Source organism: Crocodylus porosus, unplaced genomic scaffold, assembly GCF_001723895.1.
Source record: "Crocodylus porosus isolate Cpor-Errol unplaced genomic scaffold, CroPor_comp1, whole genome shotgun sequence".
Classification (NCBI taxonomy): Eukaryota; Metazoa; Chordata; order Crocodylia; family Crocodylidae; genus Crocodylus; species Crocodylus porosus.
Window position 1 is genome coordinate 99,491,726 of NW_017728886.1, and position 18,927 is coordinate 99,510,652.

The 18,927-nt window shown below is 42.4% G+C and overlaps 1 protein-coding gene across 3 annotated transcripts in view; it reads right to left on the reverse strand.

Annotated features, from left to right (window-relative positions):
- Positions 1 to 18,927, reverse strand: part of CEP72 (centrosomal protein 72) — a 46,008-nt gene that overhangs the window by 6,932 nt on the left and 20,149 nt on the right. For 2 of the 3 annotated variants that reach the window (XM_019539711.1, XM_019539716.1), the window contains 5 exons: positions 18,343 to 18,647; positions 15,405 to 15,540; positions 13,836 to 14,038; positions 5,410 to 5,536; positions 1,736 to 1,847 (listed from right to left, as the gene is read on the reverse strand). In XM_019539711.1, coding sequence (XP_019395256.1) covers positions 1,736 to 1,847; positions 5,410 to 5,536; positions 13,836 to 14,038; positions 15,405 to 15,540; positions 18,343 to 18,647 — 883 coding nt within the window. Of the gene's footprint in view, positions 1 to 1,735; positions 1,848 to 5,409; positions 5,537 to 13,835; positions 14,039 to 15,404; positions 15,541 to 18,342; positions 18,648 to 18,927 lie in introns of those variants that run through there. The other variant, XM_019539721.1, reaches the window with a different exon arrangement.

Sequence of the window (18,927 nt, forward strand, 5' to 3'; positions counted from 1 at the left end):
GCAGCAGGAGGAGCCACCACTGGAGGCCAGGAGAACAGAGGGGAGCCAAGCAGTAGCTGCACCAGGAGCTGCCCCGATGGAAGCTGTGAATGCTGGCCAGGCCGGGCCCAGGAGGAACAGGCTGGATTGCAGCACAGGCTTCCTTGGGTGGGGCCCCATGCAGAGCACCACAGGGGCAACCACAGCCGCGTTGCCCGGGGATGCTCTGTTGCATTTGTCCCTTTGGCCAGCTCCTTGAACCTACTGCCCAGGCAGCAGCACCTCCCCCCCCACGCACATGCTCACACCTGCTGTCCCGGGACCCTCACACACTTCACACTGGACAGGGGCTGACCCACGATCCTGGCTTCACCTGCCCTTCTCACTCCTGAACTCCAGCCCAATCTCACATAGGAAGTTTTGGTGAGTTGCTGCAGTGCTGGGTGGTTCTGACCCAGCCCTTAACAACTCATCAAAACTCCCTATAGAGCCCCCAGGCCTATATAATTGTCCACCCGATTAGTATCATCTTCTGAAGTTGGCTCAAATGCCCAGGGGCTAGTCTTGAATCCTAAATTCTCTATGCCGCATACACATACTCTTTCCTAGAATCCCATCAAAGGGATGAGACTTCTAATTTGGAGTTTAACACTTTATGAACCACATATAAAATGTAACCAAGTGGACCTAGTTAGACAGGCTTTCCACAGAGTTTCTGAATCTGCAATTAATTTTTACTTAAAACATAAGATACAGGAGATACAGATACTTAAAAAACAACTTTCTGGATACAATATTGAACATCTAGCTTGCCCTCTCCCTTGAGGGTAAGAGAGCCAGGTTTGGTTAGTGTCAAGACCCACAGGATTCAAACCTGGACCTTCTATACACACAGGTGGAAGCTCATGCACAGCACCACCGGAGAGCTAAATGCCTGTTCTTGCCCAGCCTGAGCCTTCTGCTAATGCATAATCCTCTGTATAGCTGAAGAGGGAATGGGGGACCAGTGGGATCTGTGCAGATCAATAGAAGTTATAAACCCTTGATTCAAGGGCTATAAAACCCTCCAACTTTCTGCAGAGATTTGTCCCAACAATGGTATTGGGTGTGGCTGTCTTGGATTTTCCTGCTTAGGCTTTCCTGGCATCAGTTAATTGCTTCTCCTGACCATGACCTCATCTTGACCCTTAGCTTGGCATTCTGAAATTTAGACTGATATCTGGCTTTCATATTAGCGTCCACTCCAGTAAATCTGTGACAGCCTGAGCCACTAAGACTGACTGCCTGTCCCCTGTTCAACCCTAATTCTTATCTTCAGGTAGTCAGTTTATTATTTATCTTATCTGATTTTGATTGGTTCTACACCTAAGCCAGCCCCTTCACTTGCTATAAAACTCTTCCCCTTTGTTTTTCTCCTGAGAGAAAAAAAATCAACATCTCTCTCAGTCAAAACATATCTTGAGCATATCCATTGCTGGCTAAAGCCCTGTCAGTAAAGCATTCTTTATTGTCCTCTAGGCTCATGGATATGTGACAGGGGCTTTGACAGGATGGTGAATCCATGCTGACAGAGCCATTCAAACCGCAATCCTTTCCATAGCAACAACTATGTGCTCATTTCACAATATCAACCGGAATTCTTAAGATATACACAAAGATTTCCCAAAAGAGCATATCATAAGACAATTAATTTAAACTTTCAATATATGATAAAGAAGAGATCTAGGTTTTTTTCTGGCCAGGACTTACACTTTACCTGTGACTTTCCTGTAACATCTCTATGAGCTGCTGAATCTTATCGTGCTGTTGTAGACGCTCTTTTAGGATGACATTTTCATTTGTTAATTGCTGATTATGACTTTGCAGTTCTGAAAGAGAGAGAATGCATCTTAAAAGGGCCATAATGTAACAATGCGCAGTTAAGCTAAATAGAAATAAGAAATAAATATCATAAAATAGAAAAGGTGTTAAAGATGAGGCTTGCAGACTAGATTGCAGTCATGCCATGCAATGCATGGGGCTCCTGGAGTGGCCAGAAATTCAGGGGTGGGTCTGCCACAGAAATCCAAGGTATGGAATCCTTTTAGGAATGCATTTTGGTGGTGGCAGTATGAATGACGACTGTATTAGCTCCTACAACCTCCCTGCTGCCAGAGTAGGCCCAGATCTGGCATGAGAGGAGCCACACAGTTTGAATCTGGCATGGAGGCCAACTCAGTTTGATATCCCAGCATAGAATAAATGACAGATTAATCATCTTTTGGATAAAAGTGAACATTGAGATCTAGACCTTTTATACCAATTAAAGATCCCACAAAAGTCTTCAAAGGCCTCAATAATATGACCAATGATAATTTTTCCATTGATCTCACTTTCTACTCAGTTGCATATATTTTTCTTTTAAATGTACTCCTACACTTTCAACTGAAGAAACTCTCCTGCTTTAACATTAACCAATTAACTTTCTCTTACAGCAGTGACAGGGCATTGACAGTGCCTTCATCTTCCTTGTTTTTACCATGGTGTTTGTGTTTCTAGTTTTGTGCCTTCTACTTGTGTGTAAGGGTCTGAAGTGCTAATTTTGGGAAATCCTTGGGTAAAAGGTCACCTGTGAACATAGGGGACAGGATTCCATCACTGGAAGGTGGCTCCTTCCAGTCCTATGTCTTTATTTTAAAACTTTTGGTTAATACATCTTGGCCTTTTGACTAAGATCAAGTGTAGAAGACTGCCCTTCACTGCAGAGATATGGAACAATGGATGAGTTGGTTCATCTAAGTCAAGCCTGTTAAATTTGTAAAGTGCTTTGGGATCCTCCAGGTTGAAAGATGCCATGCAAGTCTACGATGTAATATAGTCACAATATATTAATATAGTGTGATATTTTATAAGCGTTACGAACATCTCATAAATTTATTTTCCTCAGTTAAGGTAATGCCTTTGGGTCAGCACTCCAGCATCTTAGGGCTCCAAGATAACAATGTGAAGCATTATATTGGGCAAAGTGGGGAAAAAAGAGGATCAAAAAACAATATTTTAAAGTTTATATCTTGAGATGTGGAACCTGATTTATGGAAGATCCTCTATTTTACAGATAAAGGCTACCCACAGATATTACATTTGTATCATTAAATACACTCTTGTGCCACCGAAGTCAAGGGGGCATTCAGTCTCCCTGTAGCACCGCAACAAATGGAGCAAATGCTACAAAAATGTTCCTCCATGAAATAGGAACTTCTCTGTAACATTGTTTTGTAGTAAAAAATATAATGTCCATTCAGTGCACAACAGTGCTGGAGAGTCTATGCATCTCCCAGTGTCGCACTGTATTCCCCTTCTCCCCCAAGTTGAGAAGGAAGGACAGCAAGTAGACACATACTGCATGCAGCCTGCATAGGCCCTCCTCCCTCTCCACCACCTTCAGGCCCAGGCTGGCAGCAAGTGCAGGACCAGGCCTGGACTGGCCTTCAGCGAGCAGAGCTGTACTCGTCTGAGACCGAGGGCAAGCCCAGTCACACTCCCACACTCATTAGAGCTTAATCTGAGGGGCTGCAGCTCTGTTCTTCACACCTTGTGGGTGGTGGCAGGCTGTCAATGAGTGGGCTCACCGACAGGCTCCCCTCCTCTGGTGGATTGTGGGTAGGGAGCAGAGCCACAGGCCAGAGCAACATTCTCTTCCTTCCTGGCTGGAGACTACATTGTTGAATCTCTTTGTGACAACTTCAAACTGGGAAAGGGGGGTTCTGCAAGTCTGTCTACTTCATATAGCTACATTTTTGTAGCACTTCAAAGCGCTGGTATTATGAAAATGTATGTCTATCCATGGCCAAATGCAGTCTGGCTGGTCCCAAACAGTAAAATTTTTGTGTTTTTAAGATAATGCCACCTACCAGAATTATACTAAATGGAGTACACTGAAAAGCCTTCTATATTAGCTCTCTTTTTGTTTTGAGGAGGGAGATTATACATATAACTTTCATATAAGTAATGCTTTTATACTCCTTGGTATTGAAACAAACAAAAGTAAAAGTATCCAGATGCAAAAGCAGGAGAAGCTTTTTGAAAAATACTGAGGTTCAGTAAGGCAAAGCCTCATAGTAAAAAAGGACTCTGTTCACCATTTAAAGACCGGAAATGTAAGTAGAAAAAAAAAATCTAAGAGGGACAATATACAGCATTTGATTTATTTAAAAATGGTTGGTGGACAGCTCTCATTGGTGACAACAAATGTTTTCTACACTGAAATGAGCATTGGGAAACTTAGTGAACTTCAAGTGATGGAAAATGCATCCCATAACACTACACTGGACAAAGCAATGGAAAATATATTGTAGACAACACTCCTGCCTGACCAGGAAGGAGGGGCTAGATGATCTCACAGGGCATCTATACCTGTTATTACTATGATCCTGATGCAGGCAACTACTACTGTCCTAACTCAGTGAAAATGCCTTTCTATGCAGAGGCTGATGTTTAATGGTACTGTTTATTCAAATATAAACTGCACAATGATTTATGCTGCATCTGCTATCTCTGCAGTTTGAGTTATTTTCTATAAACATTTATCCAAACAAATTCTGATGTTGATGATTACAGAAATAGAAAAGATCACCCATTCTTCTGCACTGAAAGTGTAAGAAAGAAAAATGAAACTGGGTACTAGGGTACTGTGTTGATGTTGTTATGTTCAATGACGGGAGAGTTCACATATGCAGAAGTTGGGCATGCTTACTTATCAATGTATTCACTGAGGGGTATCTTGTTTCCCAGGGTCTGGTAGGGAGCAATGGTCATGTTACCTATTGAGGTGATTCCTACATAATTGCTGTTCTTTACCACTGTATCCTGGACTCTGGGATCTGTTTTAGATGAATGTAAACTGTTGAAACTTGCACATCAGGTCTTATTCTAGCACAGGCCCTTGGCATTCCCTATCAGGAGACTCACAAAAAAAGCGCATAAATGAAAATTGTGAGTTGACTGAACTGCTTTTCTTGCCTAGGAATACAGGGACTACATTGCTAGGGTCACTACAGGGAGCCATGTCAGCTAGTTAAAAATTCCTAGTATGAGTTGTATCTTAACCTATTAACGGAATTTATTAATAGGTTGCATTCAATGGACATGAATCCATACTCACAAGTCATTCTATTATTCTGGTTGATACCAAACAATTTTAGGCTGTTTCTGGTATACCAAACCATAACAGACAAGCAAGTGGAATTAACTGTTAAGTTTACTACAGCCTGTTGATGGCCATGGATCACTTTGCGGAGTATGGATGCTATTGGATGTTAGTAAAGGTTTCAAAGGTGGGCTAAAGTATATAAATTAAATGAAAATTATTATCCTGATGGCATTCAGAGGTAAACATCACTTTAGGTTTGCCTCTGGGTTTGTCTGTTACTATACAATGTATTTAAAACTCACCTGTAAGCTGTAACTCTAATGAAGTAGAAGCATCTGCATTTTTGACGTTTTGTTCCATGTTTAACAGACGAGCTTTTAACGTAGCATTCTCCTCCAACAACTGATCTAAACGTTGTTTCAGAATATTCTAATAAGATTTTAAAAAATGCATAAATTAAGCCCCCAGCACACACAAAAACAATTGAAAACTGCTAAAAGTTGCCTCTAACAAGATTATGCTTTGAACATCAAAACACAGTATCATTTTTGTACCCTGGAAAACTGTATCAATCTTCCCTGAAGATGAAAGATATGTTAATTCTTATTTATTTTGTTTTCTGTAACTTGGTTCAACTGAAAACTAATTATTCCAGGGGGTTGCCTTGAAAATAATACTACAAATGTCCCTGGCAGTACAGTGGGAAGGCCCACCAAGTGCCCATGAAGGAATAAGTCAGGATCTTGACAAATGATGTATTCTTCTTATTCATCTGGGATAAACAGTTGGAAGGTCAAAATCATACAAGGTCCAGAAATCAGTGTTCTGCCAATTACTGAATCAAAGGAGTTCTGAACTTGGACAAGCCCAAAACCATTAGTCCTGGATCTTATATCTCACTTAGTATGAGCAGAGGCCTGTATTCACAGCTCCTACAGTAATTATGAGCCATGGTCTATCTTTACCAAGATGGACTTTTGTGTACATATGCACATGGCTACAATGATTACTACTTTCTACAAGGCTTCAAGCCTCACAGAATTGTGAAGTAAATGTGTTCTAGATAAAGCAGTCATCACCAGCGAATATGGCTGGTAACTGTGTATTTTCAGGGCCAAACAGAAGAGACATAACTTCTTGCCAAATGTAATTATTCTCCAGATGTACATGACCTTATATAGAACTAGATATCTGCACTGCATCTGGCTCAGCACTTTGGGAAATGGTGGTTTTATATATATTTATATATATAATATGAGATATTCTTACTTTTAAGAATGCATAATGACAGTAGTTTTGCTTTGACACCAAAAGATCCTTCTGATATTCTTAAAAGTATGATATTACTTAAAAGTAAGAATATCTCATAGATATTCTATGAGATATTCTTACTTTTAAGTTCTTAGCAAGGCAAAAACTTACTGAAAATCTGAAAAATTGCTCATGCTCTTTTTTTTATGGAATCACAAAATTAAAAGCTGGAAGGATTTTAGCATAGCACTTGGTACTGTTTTATGATGTCTTAATCTCAAAATCCATTCAAATTCAGTTAAATGCTAGCACTGTTATATCTGATGAGAGAAAATAAAGAAAGGTCTTTATCACACCTAATATCTAGGATAGCGAGAGAGATACCTAGTATGTGTACATATACTGGTTAAAATTTAAATATCTGTGTGTTTTAAATGACCCATTTCAGTATTTGCTATATTCCCTATATTAAGTATACAGAAGTACAAGAAATTCGGCAGGTATATAGTTCATGTTATCTGCAGCTGTTAAATGCAGAATTAAAAGGTGTTTAAGCATGACGACTGTTAAGTATGCAATGATTTTATAGATTTGCATCCTACAGCATATATTAGAAACAAGAGAATAAAAAGTGGGTTTATCCTTCCAAAAGATAGCCAATGTATTTTGTAAGACAAAAAGACATATAAGAAGCAATTATTTGAAAATGAGTAACAGCTTAGTCCTGCCAACAATTACAGTTCATTTGAACAACAGGAACAAGTTGCTGGTATAAGCTGTTTACCTAGTACAAGTCTATATGTTAACAAGCAAAGACAAACTGGTTTGTGTACATTTGCCAGCACAAAATTTTTCAATCAGCTATTAGATAAAAACACCAAAAATCCCTGCTGAAGTGCCCAAGTTATACAGATGGGTAAGCCATGTCAAACTAATGCAATGCCTCTTCTGGCCACGCGCTGTGCTTGACGTAGGGGTGAACTGAGCTGAAAATAAAGCGCCAGGTTTTTTTTCCCATGTCTGTAAGCATTCTATGTGATTGTTGTTGCCCATTGAGTGTCTATTATGTCTACAAGTGAGCATTTACTGCACAGAAACCGAAATTACTGCACAGTACGGGTGTGCATCTACACATACATGCCCCATACTCTGCAGTAAACACGGTGATGTACACCAACTTGAGGGTAAATTTGATACTTGTATCATGCAGGTATCAAATTTATGCCTGATTAGTTACTATGCAGTAATGCACATGTAGATGCCTTACTGCACAGTAACTGTGTGTATGGACTGTCTTGGGACTACCTTTAGTCCCAAGTAGGTCTATACACAGCATTAATGCACTTAAACGCCTGCATGGGTAGATGTCAACCCATTCCCGCTTACTGCACAGTAACTTACTGTGCAGAAAATTTAAGCCAGAATAAATGCACGTGTAGACACACCCTACATGTATGTAAGGTCTGTAAGGATCTGAAGGTTTGTAAGGATCTCCAACAGTGTCTTCATGAAAAGCTTTCTGTCCTGCCCACAAATGAAGGCAACATTTGAGGAACTCTGCAAGGGGTTCAAAACCTCCATCCATATGGCCTGTGCTAAATCCATTGGCTATTCCATCTGTCAACACCAAGACTGATTCAATGAGAGCAAGACTAAGATCTAAACTCTCCTTGACCAGAAGAGAAGGGCTTATTCTGCTTGGCAAGATTACAGCAGAAGAAGGAGATACATTAACTCCTCAAAGCCAAAGCTCAAAGGCGGATCCAGGAAATCAAAAATAAGTGGTGGCAAGATAAAGCCAAAGAGATCCAGCTCCTTGCTGACAAACATGACATGTAGATTTTTCCAGGCAACAAAAGCCTTCTACAGCCCAGCTTCCCATAGTCCTTTCTTTTAATGGCATGCTGACTGAATATTCCTCAAAGATAGTTAATCTATCCAAGTTAGACAGAAAAAGCACTTTGAGGCACTCCTGAGCTGTTTGTGGACTATGATGGATACCACCAAGTCAATCTACCAACACCCTAAAAGGGGATTTCTTGCTGATCCTCCTATCCTAGAAGAAGTCTGACATGGGTACTGGACTGAATAGTATATCTGCTGAACTCTACAAAGCTGGTGGCAAGGAACTGGTGCTGAGACTCCACAAATATATTATTTAAATTTGGAACAACAAAGCAATCTTTAGGAACCTGAGGAATGCCACCATCATAACTATCTGCAAGAAAGGAGATATGTCTGTGTGTAGGAACTATCGAGGTTATTGCCCTCCTTTCCACAGCAGGGAAAATCCTTGCCTGCATCCTCCTGAACCATCTTCTATCTCTTGCTGAAAAACTCCTGCCAGAATCTCAGTGTGGTTTCAAACCATCCCATGGGGCAATCAACATGATCTCTGCTTCCAAACAGGTCCAAGAAAAGTGTTAGAAACAACATCAGAACCTGTATATGGCCTTCACTGACATTAGTAGGGGCTTTGATTCCATCAACCACAAAGCCTTGTGGTCAGATTTGGATGTCCTGAAAAGTACATCAAGGTCCTGAGGCCTCTCCACAATCAAAGGACTACAACCATTCTTTGTAGCAGATTAGGGACACAGCCATTTGTCTTCTGAACTGGGGTCAAGCAAGGATGTGCCATCACCCCAACTCTGTTTGCCAGTGTTTTTGACAGTCATTCTGTTTCTTATTAAAGATGTTCCTTCTGGAATTTTGATACTGAATACCAAATGGATGGAGGACTCTTCCATCTGAGATATTTTTGTTCAAAGTACTCAAAACAACTAACCTTGACCTTCAGTGCACTGCCAGCTGTACTATCCTTGCACACACTAAGGAAAACCTCCAGACTGCACTGGATCTTTTTGCAGAACCCTACCAAACTTTGGACTTCTCTCTCAACACCAAGAAGATGAAAGTGCTCTATCAGCCTGTTCCAGGCCATAAATGTGACCTCCTCCCAAAATTATCATCAAAGCACTTCTCCTACCTTGGCAGCCACCTCTCTCAAGAGTAAACATTGTGATGGATATCCAGCATATGATCTGATGCACAAGTGCCTCCTTTGGGAAATTGCTTTGCTGTGTCTTTATTCATTGCAATCTCTGGAAAGACACTGATATCCAAGTGTGCAATGCAGTCTTCATCTCCCACTCTCCTCCATAGAAATGAAACACAGGTGACCTACCATTTTGATCGCAAGGGCCTGGAAAGATATCACCAACAATGGTTCTAGAAAATCCTTCATATCAAATGGGAAGACTGCTGCACAAGCACCAATGTCCTTGCTCAAGTCAATGTTACCAGCATTGAGTCGGTAATCCTCAAGCACCAACTACACTGGACTGGACATTTGCCTGACTCTTGACTCCCCAGCAAGTGCTCTGCTCTTAGCTTAGTTACCGTTTGAAATCTCATAGTGACCAAAGAAACCACTACAAGAACACACTGAAAGCATACCTCAAGAAAACAGATCCTGACATCAAGAATTGGGAGGAGCTGGCTGACAAGCAATTCCAGTGATGCTGCAGCCGCAATCAAGCAGCAGCCCTTTTCAAGGTAGTCTTGTCTTGCCCTTAAAGCAGAGAAGAGAGTGCAGAGGAAAGAAAAGGAAAGGAATCCCTCCTACAGCTTACTTTACCTCATGGAAGGATCTGCAACTTCTGTGGACACATCTGGGACTCAAGGATTGGACTCTTAAGTAACCTCAACACCCATCAACGAACCAGGGTAGAGATCATCCTTAACTCAAGGGATTTCAGTCACTGATGTATGTTCTGTACTCCATCAGCAGAGGGCATTGCCCAAACTGCATTACCTTCTGTTGCTCTTTGCTGTTTTGCTTCCATGTTAGCTGTTAATAATAAAGATGGTTCCCCTATTCTTCCCTGCATGATCTCTCCAGGACAAGAACCCCATGGATACAAAACAATTATATTGTTTTAATGGTCTGTGTTGAAAGTGTTTTTCCTAGATGGGTTTTGCTTTGGTGGGGAGAGGGTTAATGGCTGGCTTGCAGAGGAGATGGGTGTGGTCTGGCTCACTGCACTCTGCTGTCTGGTTGGGGCTAGAAGGGCCTTTCTTGAGAACTGTGGCTCTTTCTAGAAGCTGGAGGGGTGGGGTGTGGGATATAAAGAGGGTCCAGAGAGTGCACATTGTCGCAGAAGTGCTCTGCTCCTATTAAGGGGGGAGGTGTGTAGCAGGGCACTGAGGTGCCTGCTACCTGTGGAGCAGTAATGAAGAGGCACAGGTGCAGGTTGCTAGGGCAACCAGTGGGAGTCAGCTGACCCGAAGGGGCAGGGCCTAGCTCCTATATGGCTCCCAGGCTGAGGCCAGGTAGGCAGTCCCTGCTGGCAGCCAGAGGGGTAGGAACTCTGCTGGAGCAAGAACAGAGAAGAGGCCAGAATGCACGAGCAGTTGTTACAGGTGAATGATGGAGCACCCCTGGGGGTGGCTTGAATAATGCTGTAGTCAATTGGCAAAGGCTTATATTATAGCCTAGGGGCTTGAGTTTTGTGTTAACTGTTTACTGTCAGTGGTTTGGGTGAGGCTATTAGGGGTTAGAGGAGGCCTCATAAGGGGTCCACGGCAGCGTGGGGACCCAGGCACCAGAGAGGGTGCAGTATTGGGGTGAGCTGACCCCAAACACGTGAGAAGCTGCTGTAAAAGGGGTGTGCCAACTCGAGCGTCAGTGAGGGCGCAGCATTGAGGGGGTGAGCCAACCTGAGCGCCAGAGGAGGTGCTGCATTGAGGTGTACCAACCTGAGCACCAGGGAGGACGCAACGTTGAGCTGTGCCGACCCCGAACCCCAGGCAAAGGGGGCAGCAATTGACAAGCGCCTGTAGGGCGCAGTGAGAGACAAGGGCTGAGGACAGCCCAAGCACCAGAGAGGGTACAGGGAGAGACAAGGGCTGCGGAAAAGCCAGAGCGCCAGAGGGTGCAGGGAGAGACGGGGCTGCAGAAAAGCCAGAGCTCCAGCGGGCGCAGAGAGAGGCAAGGGCTGCGGAGAGCCTGAGCGCCAGAGGGTGCAGGGAGAGACAAGAGCTGCAGCTAAGACCAAACAACGTCTGGTACATCATGGCTTGGGGTGTGGTAAAGGGGTGGTTGGAGCCACGCATAGCCCATAAGGCTGGGGTGCCCAGGAACACCTGTTAGCGGAGCCAGGCTAATGTAACAGGAGGTAAACCGTGTCCAGGGAGACTAAGAGGCAGCCACCCTATCATATAAATTCAAAATCAAAGACGTGGCGGGCGAGAATGAAGGATGCTTTGTAGTCGAACTGGACATGGTAAAGGCGCGCTGGGGAGAGCACGGCATCCCTAGGCAGCCCCGCCTGCTACACACATGCATGTGTGTGCCTGTGTGAGTGCCTGCCAGCGTGCAGCCTACTGGAGTACACTCAAAGCTGCTGGTGTGAAGCCGCAGAAAGTAGAGACAGAGGAAGTCCTCTACATAGGGACTACAGCTGAAAAGGTTGGAGCAATGGAGCAGAGTCAACCTTCTGTGGGGCACTAGAAAAGCTGAGACCTCTGGGGAGTTTTGCTGTAGACAGTGATGATTCCTGCTTACCAGTGGAACCAGCCAGAGACTGAGAAGTAAGCACTGGCCAGGTGTGACAGTGAAAGGTTTTAGGAGGTAATGGATGTATCTATACATGCATTAGCATGCTTTAGTTAATGTGCACTAAATCTAGTACCTTCATGGTGAAGTTCTAGGAAAATGTGCGTTAGTCTGTCTTAATGAGCATTAACTAAACAGCACAGTTTTTAAGTGCTGCTTAATGCATATTAGCTTATTTTAATACTCATTAGCTAAATAGCATGTTTTTTAAGTGACGCTTTAGTGCACATTAAAGCACACACGTAGATGCACCCAATGCGTCTTTATTTTGTGTTCTGTCTGCCCCAGTTATGTGGTAGTATTTTTCCCTAAGTATTAAAGTTGGGTTTTTATCCCTGAAATTTAGCTGTCCTTTACTCAGATATATCACTTCAAGGGAAGTTCACACCCTCGTGGCCCTGGCTTACTCAGGGTCCCATCACAAATGTAAATGTAATGGCAAGCAGATGAGCCCATAGACACTTCAGAAGATCATTAGTTGTAGACCAAGGCCCCTGACTGGACAAGAAATATATGCTCTTTTGGAAATCCAAGGTTTATGAATCTTACCTCATGATGCATCATCCAGAAGCTGCACAGTATGAAGAAATAGTTTACAAGTGATTTTTTTTCACTCTTTTTCCTCTTTATATTGCAGTTTATTCTTCATTTTCACCTAGCAGCAAGAGCTGTCTATGATACAACTGTTTCATGAACTGTGGCCTAAGGCCATTGTGTATTTATATACCAATACTCTTGTAAGTAAATAAGGCTTTTGGATAGATATATGCCTACCAAACTGTGTATGATAACAAACAATTGCCTGGCACAAGTGTGCTCACAACAAAAGGTGTGAAGAATCATAGAGAGATTGGATATGAAGAGATCAAATAATAAACCTAGGCAAACATAGTGGTAGGCGTCTTCTTCAGAACTTTAATATTCTGGGTGGAAGCAATCTGTGGAAAGCCTCAGTGGGAGCAGAGGAATAAGAATCAATTACTAAATGAGAGGAGACAGAAGACTAGTTAATAGTAAAGAGAAAATGAGCAACATAAGAAAATTCCCATTGGAGAACAGTCCTGGATAAAACTGTCTTATCTTCTAGGTGATTAATTTAAGCAGACTAGCAAGTGATGTTATTCTAAATACCTAGACGTTTGAAAGAAATGAGGGATGAGCTTGGATAGGAGGAGGTAAGCAGCAGAAGGGCAATCTAAATATCATAAGGCCTGAGCACTATTTAACTAGCCTCAACAGAAAGGTGAGATGATGTCATCTTAGAGCTTTGATGAAGAAAGGAAGCTTGGAAACAAGTCGATAGCTTGAGAGCAGAAGGAATGGATGTTTAAGTGAGACAGGAAAAGACTTCTGGTTGTCAGTGTGACATAACTGACAACGTGTGCAAGTGAGTCTGTGTGTTCTGAGAGCAACAAAGACAAAGAATGAGACCAGAGCTCAAAGCGCACGAGATTGGTTTTCAAATAACTGGATGTAAAATGAAATGATGAATAGCATTAAGCAGACATGAACCCAAAGCCAACATCTCTCTTTTTAGGCTTCAGAAGAAAACATGTAGGAAAACCTGTGCAGTGATCACTGGAAAAAGGGATGGAGAAGGTTGTTTTGAGGACAGTGACGCATAACCAATCCGCAGCAGCTTTTGAGATTACTGATGACAAATTGCAGCCTAAAGAGGTTCCACAGAGAGCAAGTTGTGCTTTTCATATATCACATTCGAACCCAGATTTGACTGGATTAGTGAGATAGTGATTGCACCAACTATCTTAGAAAGACTACAGGCCTCCAACTGCATTCAGGTACATCCCAGAATCAAAAAAGAAGAAAATTAGAAAAAAAGAAAAGTACTGTACTCACCCTTTCTCTCTGAGCATTGCTCAGTTCTGATGTCAGACTGCTAATCTTAATGTTGTGCCGTTGCTTTTGCTCTGATAAATTATTTTGCAAAGCCTGTTTATCTAAGAGCAGGTTAGTCATTTCTTGATGCATTGTGGAAGAATCTTTGCATTGATCTGTAGGTGCAAATTTCTGCATTCCTCCCAAAAGAGGCCTTGCCTGAGCTGTAAGGGAAATACATAGTAGAATATTTAATGTCTTGAGTTGGTGATAACTATACAGATGAGATCCTGAGTTACTGCTTATCAGTGACTTCTATTAGGGGTATGTGAAATGGGCCGTATTTGATTTGGATTTGGCCCAAATCAGGGACAGTGATTCAATCCGAATCTGAAGATTCAATGCTGATCAGCGATTTGGCTGTAGACACAACTTCAAATGGTTTTTCTATATACCTCAAGGTACCAGGCACAGCTTGTGAACGCGGCGATGCTGAGGCAGACTGAGCGTCCCACAGAAGCATGCCGTGCCGCCCCTCCCACGTGCTTGGCGGGAAACCCGGAAATGAACCGGAAATGCTTCCAGTCAACTTCCAGGTCCACTGGCAAACACATAGGGCGCTCCCACCCCCGCTCACTGATCAGCCACAGAGGGGACCCCGGGGACCCTCCCAGACCTAGGAGGCACCAGTTGCTGAGCCGGGGAGGGCCCCCAGAGCACTCCCCGGCAGACCCAGAATTGGACCAGAAGTACCAATTGGACTGGAAGTGCCTCCAGAGCACTCCCCGGCAGACCCAGAATTGGACCGGAAGTCCACTCCTGGGTTTGCTGCCAAGCATGCTGGGGACCCCTCCGCGCTCCCGTGAGATGCTCCATCCGCCCCACCATCTCAGCACTCATGAGCTGCCTGGTACCTTGAGATATATAGAAAAAACACTTAAAGCTGTCTTTATGTCCAAATCATCAAATCTTTCCAAATCTCTCCGTATTGATTCAGAGGTTTCCCATTCAATTCAGAGAGATTAAAAGGTCTCCTGATTCAATTCCGACACAAAGATTCAGCCGCCGAATCTCCACCAAATTGGATCAGCAACCGAAGCTTCACACAGCCCTAACTTCTACTGTCTTCAATTGTAATAATCTGGAATTTCACCATAGTAATTATTGCAGAATTGGGCCCCATAAGCAAAAATCATTTCCCCCCACCTGTTTCTATAGGTGTCAAGGTTTTACTTTTGCTATAGGTGTCATATTTTACTTTTTTGAATTGTCTGGGACCACCACTATCTCTACTTTATTTTTATTTGTCTCAGTTTATTTACCATGTTCAATAAATTCCTAAAAGAAAATCCAACGTATACATGTTCATATTATTATCTAAGTAGGAGCAAAAGATTCCATGAGGTTGCTGATTATCATACTCAGAAGCCAAGATGTATAACCTGCTATTCCAGGTGTGAATTCTACAGTATAAAGTCACAAAACCAGAGAACACACTAAATCTGTTAAAGGAGGAAATCCTAATTGTTTCAGAATCCCAGTACATAGTGATTTTCTATTATGTAAATCCCCAATATATTTCTTTCTTACAGAGAAATTTCTCATTGCAGTGAAGTGATTTACAACCATTCCAGTATCTATCCACTAAGTCCAGAAGACACTCAATTGGTGTTGCTTCATATGGATGTTTATTGGCTGATGGTTTCTCATGCGTTTCAGGAGATACCTGAAAGGGAAAAAAAAACAAATTATCTCCATGTTAGCCAATAAATCTGCAGTCAATTTCAACCTGGTCCATAATATATTTTATTTTCGAAGTGTGACAAGCCACAAAGAGGACATTCAGGTAATTTTTGGCCAGAACTTATATATTTTATTTTTAAAAAGCCTGAATATTATAATGATTGCTTTATACCGGCTATGTTTAAAGATATATAATAGCTTTTTTTCTATAGTGTTCCTGTTTTTATATACATATTTTTTGAAATATTGGCCTTTTGGGGTAAATGTTCCCAGGCTTAGATCTAGCCTAAATGTTGAGGAAAAAGTCTGAACATGGTTTTCCCAGCTATTTTTGTGCTATGAAGACGCAGAGTATTATTAGAGAGGGGGCTAGTATCACTGCCTATTACCAAGATTTCCTGACACCACCCATGGTAATACCCATAGTAATACCCAATTTATTGGTAACTTCACTGCTTTTTAACCATTTGAGCTGACAACTTATGTGATGAGAATCTACCTCAAGGTGATGAATTCTGGAGAATTTCAGTCAAAAAGGTTAAGTCATCTCTGAGAATGAGGCTAGAAAAAAATTAATTGTATCCATGCTTAAAGAAAAAAACCCTGGTGATCTTTTCTCTAAACAGCTATACCCTATGTTGTGGTACAGGGACCCAAAGGGCCGTTGTGTCAGGAATGTGCCTGTTCCTATTCCCATGAAAAGCCCAATTTCCACTTGACATTACTGTAGGTCACCTCTACTTAGTAGAAGGATCCAGTGCCCACATCGGTCAGTGTGCTGCTAGGAGGGGAATTATAATGTTTTTGCATACTAAAAGGTTTTGCACAGCCTAAGTTTTCAATTTAAAATTTGTACTGTAATGGGGTCCCATTTCCCCATTACTGAAGAGCTGGGATAGTACTGAGTGCATGACCCTTTAAGACTCTAGCCTCACCCACTTACAGTTCTATTACCTAAGAAGGGAGCTAGGAAACAACAAGGCAATTGCAGTTTGGTCTCCAAAGAAGCTGGAACTCCCAGCCACAGAACACTGGGGACAGCTTCCCCTGGAGGGCCAGAGGCTGCTAGAGTAAAAGGGCCAAGACACTGGAGAGTTCAGTGGAGGGCCAGAGAGAGGATGTACAAGCTGGGTAGCAGAAGACTGAGGATCTAGCGTGCAATGAGGAAGACCAGGAGAAATTTAATGAGAGGTACTAAAATAATGGAGGACATTTTGGGTAGAATATGCAGTCTGTAAGATTGTTGCAAGACTGGATAGGACAGTAAGAACAAACAGAACATAACTGGCAACTCTTATGATTTCATCTTGCCCAGGGACAAGCAAAATATGGCCCATGGGCTGGATCCAGCCATTCTATCTGGCCCACGGGGCTCCTAAAAATTTTAGAAAATTAATTTTTATCTGCCCCTGGCTGCCTGTCAAAGATGAGCAGTAGGGGTGCAGTGAGAAGCCACAGTGAGTGGTGGGGGTTGTGGTGAGCAGCCGTGGCAGCAGCAAATGGCAGGGGCCATGGCAGCAGTGACCAACACGGGCCACAGGGAGCAGCAGCGGCAGGGGAAGTGGTGGGCAAGCGTGCGGGAGGGAAAGCAGGGAAAAGATGGCAGCGAGTGGGCACAGAGCCCTTGCAGGTGCCCTAGAACTGGCAGAGAGTCAGGGTGGGGTGGCAGGAGCGTGGAGCATGGGCACAGGGTCTGCCTGGCTGCATCGGGTGAGGATGACATGCAGTACAAAAGAGCCACATGCAATGGAGCTAGCAGCCCATCCCCGTTTCTCTCTCTTTCTCCCATCCCACCCACCATACACACACACACAAACCCCTACTCCACAACCACACCCCGCCACATACACCCCCTTACCACCCACACCCAACATATAATAGGACTGTATTTTGAGCTATTATGCAATCACCTCTAGATACACTTTGTAAACACATAAATCAGTACAAAAATATTTTTAAATAAAATTAAAATAAGTTACAGTAGAAGTTTTATTTTTATGTATATGATTTGGGTTTTTTTTCCAGTTTCACGATTGCAGCACCCTTCCTCCCAAAAGGAGTACTTCCAGGACAAGGGGTGGGACTTCCAGTAGCAAAGATCAGTGGTTAGGGGCAGGACTTCTGGTCCCAACATGGTGACAAGGGGTGAGGCTACCCATGAGGCCCTCGACAGCTCTCCTAAACTCAGTAAGCGTCCCTCCACCCGCATAATTGTCTGCCCCTGATCTTGCCTCCATATATTTGCCACAAAACAAAACAATCCTATGCTTTTAGGAAGTTGAAAAGGATGTTTAGTTTAGTAGAGACTGCTGAAAGTCCCAACACATTCATGTACGGACTGCAAGGATGTTCTCTTTGTATGGTGTTCAAAAAATGAACTGGTCCAAAGAACAGACTTTTGCATCTTTATGTCACAAATATCAGGAGGGCTTACTCATAGGCCTAGGATACAACAAGGTACATGGGACCTTGCTTCACACAGTTAATGCGTGAGTTAACGCATCACTCTCATGAGCCTCCTAATGTTTACTGCATCAATGACAAAGTGACAATCACACCTGAACAACGGTTCCCATGTGGCAGTACCCTGGAGTATCAAACCAGATAATAGCTTTTTAACAACTGCTGTGAATATTACGAATCTCCTTCATGGCAGGATAAAAATGGCAAAACAAACTGTCCTTGGTTGGGGAGAGCAATCTTAAAAAATAAACTATTTCAATCATTCAGCCTTAATTCATCTAAGCTCCTAAAAGAAACTATGGACTTCCATTCTATCATTTACCTCTCTTACACCCACAGTTTTTCTATGTGGCCTTTTTTCTTCAGGTTCAGGTTCTTGAGAGGGAAGAAATATTCTGTCACTCTCTTCTATTGTTTTCTGTTTTGACAGAGAGGTATTAACACTGGACTGCCCATTATTCTTCTCCAAAGCTGCAGAATAAGTTTGTTTTTGAATTGGTTGGTCTCTTCCATTATGCAGTGTTCCATTGCAATATGATCCAGACACTAATAGTGTATTATAAATCTTCTGCGCTTGTGTATGCACCTTTGAAGAGGAAATTACTGGTTCATCTATTTCCTGTGAGTCTGCAAAAGGAAAAAATGCATAGTCACTTAAACAGAATGGCCTTGTGCTTTAAAATTGACTTTAAAAAAGCACAATTAAAAAACATGAATATTAATACATTTTATGAAGGAACTGCATTTTTGCTGTTTGAACATTGGTATGGTGTTTAAAAAATTTAACTAATCATGAAAACAAGTTTGTGACTAGGATAGAAAAAACAAAATGTTTCAGTTTTGAAACGAGACTGTTTCAGGATATGCATATATTAGAAATTTAATAATATCTAATTTATAATTATAT